Raw genomic sequence first — 5,189 nt, forward strand, 5'->3', positions numbered from 1 at the left:
TTAAAATATACTTTGTTTAACAACGACTTGTATCGCCAAACAATAGATGGGTTATTTTTAAAATCTTTGGATTCTGATCAATCTAGAATAGCTATTGGTGAAGTGCACAAAGGAATATGTGGAACACATCAGTCAGCTCACAAAATGCAATGGTTATTAAAAAGAGAGGGGTTTTATTGGCTGACTTTGCTAGAGGATTGTTTTCGGTACTATAATGGTTGTGAGGCTTGTCAAAAATTTGGTAATGTACAGTTAGCGCCTGCATCTATGTTAAATCCCATAATTAGGTCGTGGCCATTTAGGGAATGGGGCTTAGATTTTATTGGTGAAATACATCCTTCGTCTTCTAAAAAACATCGCTTCATCCTAGTTGCCACATATTATTTTACTAAATAGACTGAAGCGGTTCCTTTGAAAAATATGACTCATAAGGAAGTTATTAGTTTTGCTTTAGAGCATATCATTCAGAGATTCGGTATTCCTCAAAATTTAACTACTGATCAATGTGCTTCTTTTATGTCTCATCAATTTTGTGAATTTGACAAATCTTTAGGAATTAAATTGTTAAATTCGTCGCCTTATTATGCTCAAGCTAATGGACAGGCCGAATCTAGCAATAAAACTTAATTAAGCTTATAAAATAGAAAATTCAGGAGTATCCGAAAAGATGGCATGAGGTACTTTCCTAATCTTTATGGGCTCGTAGGATATCTAAACACGGAGCGACTCAAGTAGCACCGTATGATCTAGTATATGGTCAGGAGGCGGTGTTACCCGTAGAGGTTAATTTACAAGCTCTTAGAGTGGCCAGCCAAAAAGATTTGTCGGCTGTAGATTATAATGATCTGACAATAGATAAGATAGATGATATTTCAGAAGAGAGATTGAGAGCTTTGCCAGATATTGAGAAAGAGAAATTAAGAGTAACCAAGGCTTATAATAAAAAGGTGAGAGAGAAATCGTTTCAAATAGGAGACTTAGTGTGGAAGACGATTTTACCTATTAGAACTAAAGATAGGAAATTCGGCAAATGGTCGCCGAGTTGGGAAGGCCCGTATAAAATAATAGAGATTGTTCCTGAAAATTCATATTTTGTACAATCTTTGCAGGGAGATAGTTATCAAAAGCTCTCAATGGAAAATATTTGAAGAAGTACTATCCTAGCATGTGGCACGGGGCTGAACATGTTGTGGCTGATATGTTATTCCAAGTATCGCCTTAAGCAAATTTGGCCGATGTATCGTTGGACATCGCCCTGCTTAATGATATGATCAGTGATCGACTTCATCCTACGGCAACTGCTATAGTATGTTTGGTCAATACAATTGTACCAAAAATAGGGGGGCATGTGTTGATCGTATAATTTGGTTACTTAGTATATGATGAGCCAAATTAAATTAATGATTTATCAAGCTGATCGGTTAATGCATTGTTGAAATATTGCCACACGAAATTTCATGGAAGGTGAAGATACACTCAATTAGGATGAATTAGAGCCGCCAGATTCCTCCTCATTCATCGCTTCCGTCTACGGGTCACGCAACATAGCTTTTGTCGTCAGCGAGCAGCACCAGGGATGGGGTCAACGCTCCAGCGCTACTATAGAGAAGGAGAACCACCCATGACCGGCGACGAAGACTTCATTGCAGCATCGGTGCCTGGCGACATCGTAGCACCGGTGAACCGACGGTGTCGTACCTCATCCGGCATGCAGCACCGGCGAAGCTCCATTGCAGCCCCGGCGGCATGGCAACAACTCCGATGCAGCATAGGTGACGCCCAACAAATCTCCATTGCAGCGTCGGCGGCGGCAACAGCTCCGATGCAGCACCGGCGACGCCCGACGAAGCTCCATTGCAACGCCGGCGGCGCAGCAATAGCTCCGACGCAGCACCGGTGACGCCCGACGAAGCTCCATTGCAGCGCCGGCGGCGCGGCAACAACTCCGATGCAGCACCGGCGACGCCCGACGAAGCTCCATTACAGCGCCGGCGGCGCTTCATTGCAGCGCCGACGGTGCTTCATTGCAGCCCTGGCGGAAGCTCCATTGCATCTTATCACAACACCTTTCAACACTGGCGGCGAGCTGGCCAACCTACCCCTGCGTGCTACATTGCAGCACCGACGGCGAGCGAGGCACGTCTTCGGTCTTCGTGCTACGTTGCAACACCAACGGCCTCACTGCACTGGTGGATGGCATCGCCCCTTCCCGCTGAGCAACAATGGTGGTCGCCCATGGCGAGGAGCACAAAGCTCGTGGTGGCGTCTCCCTCTCTCTCGCGACAACAACCCCCCCCCCCCCTAATTTGGGCGGGATGCTGCTGTTGGTGGTCGTCGTGATCCCCTCCCAGTTCGCAGCAATGGCGGCTATGCTTCGGCCCTAAACACACCCTAAAAAATAACAATCTAGATTCACTCATTTAGATGTGCCCTGGATCTTGGTTTCCACATAATCTCTTCTTTCATTAGCATTTCATCCATTTCATACAAAAGACTTCCTTGAATGAATAACAACACTCATCCTACAAAATAGCAAGGCCACGTCCGTCACTTACCCTGAACTGACACGGTGAAAGCGTTGACCTTGCCGAGGCAGACACGCAGGCCTTCAACTATATCCTCATTCTGTGTGATGTATTTCTTCCGAAATGTTAGAGTTGGCAAGCCGGAACGCATCTCCAACTCATCGATCGCAAGCCCAACAGGTCGATCCGCCTAGTCTGGTCGATTATGGTTGGCAGATGCACTGCTCATTGAGTTGGTTGTCACTGTTACCATTTATCCATCATGATAAGAAGACGCTCGATCCATTGACCACCTTTACATAAGCTCTTAAATCTTAATAGAGATATGGATGGAGATTCAGAAAAAAGAGATGGATACTTTAACCTTCTAGAAGACAGAGAGAAAAAAGATCGTGCGTACAATTGAATCACAATATTGCCATCATTGAAAAAAGTGGGGAATTAAGAGCGGCGGGTGAGCCATCGTTATCCATAAAAGCAATCTGCCAAGCATCATTTACCAAGACAAGACAGCATCACGGGAGGGCAATAGCAACCATGCACCTATACATTGAGTGCAGCGTTGCAGAGACCGGGCTCCATTAAGCCCGTTTTGCCCAAAAAAAATTAAAATATACTTAAAAGTTTTAAAAAATATCAAAAAAGTTTATACAAATACATATGCATGTTTGTCAAGTAGGTAAAAAGTTTCATCATGTAATTCAGTTATTTGCATGCTACACAAAAAAAAATATCTGACATAAAAACAACAAAATATAGCCTATATTAATCTGTGTATTTATCTTTTTCATATACACTACATGAAAATATATATGTTCATGAAATTTCATACGTGTATAATACAAATACACATGTATGTATAGACTTTTTTTCAGATTTTTTCAATGTGTGAAAATAGTATTTTCGCTGAAAAAAAATAAAGAGCTATGTGGAGCTCGGTCTCTGCAATGCTTTTTCGCCTATACATCACCTTTTTCAGCGAGAGATTTCACCAGCTACGTGAACGGGGGAAAAAAGAAGGAGATAAAAAGAACGGGAACTCTGCCTCTCGCGTGGTAAAAATGGAGCAAGCGGCGCAGGGGAGTGAACGGCCGGCCCGCATTGATCGTTTGCTGGCTTGATTACATGTGCCACAGCGCCGCGTCGTGGGAGTAGGACGAGGAGGAGGACGAGGGCGGGTCCTCGTGCTCGTCGACGTAGATTTCGTCGTCGTCGAGGGCGCGTGCGCAGGCGCGGGGAGGCTCGCAGGGGAGGAGGCGGTCGCGGCAGAGCGGGCACGTGGCGCGCGGACGGAGGAGCCAGGAGTCGAGGCACTCGCGGTGGAAGACGTGACGGCACCGGAGCTCGCGCACCTCCTCGCCGTCGTCGATCCGCGACAGGCAGAACACGCAGTCCACGGCCGCCCACTTGTCTCCACCGCGGCGGTACACCGCCACGGCGAGGAGGTCGAGGTACTCGGCCGGCAGCAGCTCCTCCTGCTGGAAGACGCCGCCGCCGACGGCCGTGGCGGCGGAGGAGAAATTGCCGGCCCGCGCGATGCGGTAGCCGAGGAAGGCCGAGCGCGAGGGCCACCCGAACGCCTCGCCGCGGAGCGCGAGCGCGGCGAGGCGGAGGCCGGCCTCGGCCACGACGACGAGCAGGAGGAGGCAAGGGAGCGAGAAGGCGGCGAAGAGGACGGAGGCGAGCGCGCCGGCCACCTCCATTTTGCTTCTTGGGTTCTTGTCTTATACGCGGGTGGCGGAGCGAAGCTTCTTTTCCTGCCGGGCTGGAGCGAAATGACAAGTGTGCTCAGGTCGGGGGCTCAGAGATTTGTTTACAGACAGGATAAGCGGGTGGTGGACTGGTGACTGCGTCGGGTGCGCCGTACGTGACCCCAGGATAGCATGCATGGATCTGGTGAAAATCTCCAGATTGCGCCGTGTCATCGCACGCATGCATATAAAAATCTTTTTGATTTTCAGTTTTTAAAATTTTTATCTCTTAAATGAAAAATTCAATTGAAGGTCTGTTTTCATCATTAAATCACTCGCAACGAGATCTTCGAACTAGATCTCGTATCAATATATTTCGACGTATTTTTTGGGGGGTTAAAAGTTGTCTTGTTTATTGCACATGAATTGCCATGATGTTTACACTGAAGTTGTCATAATGTGTTACCGCTATTTTCTTCTACATTAAAAAGTAAATTTTGACATTTATAAAACGAGGAATTAAGAAACTAGACCTGCTATGAACCATAAACAAAAATTGCCATGATACATACACTTAAAATTGCCATGGTTTATATAAAAAATAATTTTAATGGTCAAAATACTGGAGTTGCCATCATCAAACACTAAAAATTGTCATTCTCTACAAACTGAAATTGCCACATGGCAACTTTAGTTTAAGCACGATGACAAGTATAGTGTAAACATCATGACAACTTTTGGGCAAAAAAAATTTCATCGAAACCTATCAACATGGGTCTAGTTTTGAAGATCTCGCCGAGACGGATTTAATGATGAAAACTGATTTTTAGTTCGATTTTTAATTAGAATATAAAACATTTTTAAGCCGAAAACCAAAAAAATTTCTGCTGATGTCATCTGTTCACATATGACAAAATGAGTGATAAAGGAGACATGTGAGCGATGTGCGTGTGTGTGTTTTTTCGTAAAATTT

At 45.6% G+C, this 5,189-nt stretch overlaps 1 protein-coding gene across 1 annotated transcript; it reads right to left on the bottom strand.

The window, feature by feature from the left end:
• Positions 1–3,161: 3,161 nt before the first annotated feature.
• On the bottom strand, positions 3,162–4,371 carry LOC125548279 (E3 ubiquitin-protein ligase RNF181 homolog). The gene has a single exon (XM_048711930.1). It carries the CDS (start codon positions 4,226–4,228, stop codon positions 3,647–3,649), a length of 582 nt encoding a protein of 193 aa, XP_048567887.1. The 5' UTR covers positions 4,229–4,371; the 3' UTR covers positions 3,162–3,646.
• Positions 4,372–5,189: the final 818 nt, after the last annotated feature.

The sequence above is a fragment of the Triticum urartu genome, chromosome 3 (assembly GCF_003073215.2).
Source record: "Triticum urartu cultivar G1812 chromosome 3, Tu2.1, whole genome shotgun sequence".
In the NCBI taxonomy this organism is placed as follows: Eukaryota; Viridiplantae; Streptophyta; class Magnoliopsida; order Poales; family Poaceae; genus Triticum; species Triticum urartu.

Bases quoted from the DNA above. Each gene is read 5' to 3' on its own strand.
- LOC125548279 (XM_048711930.1), bottom strand. From the start codon at position 4,228: ATGGAGGTGGCCGGCGCGCTCGCCTCCGTCCTCTTCGCCGCCTTCTCG.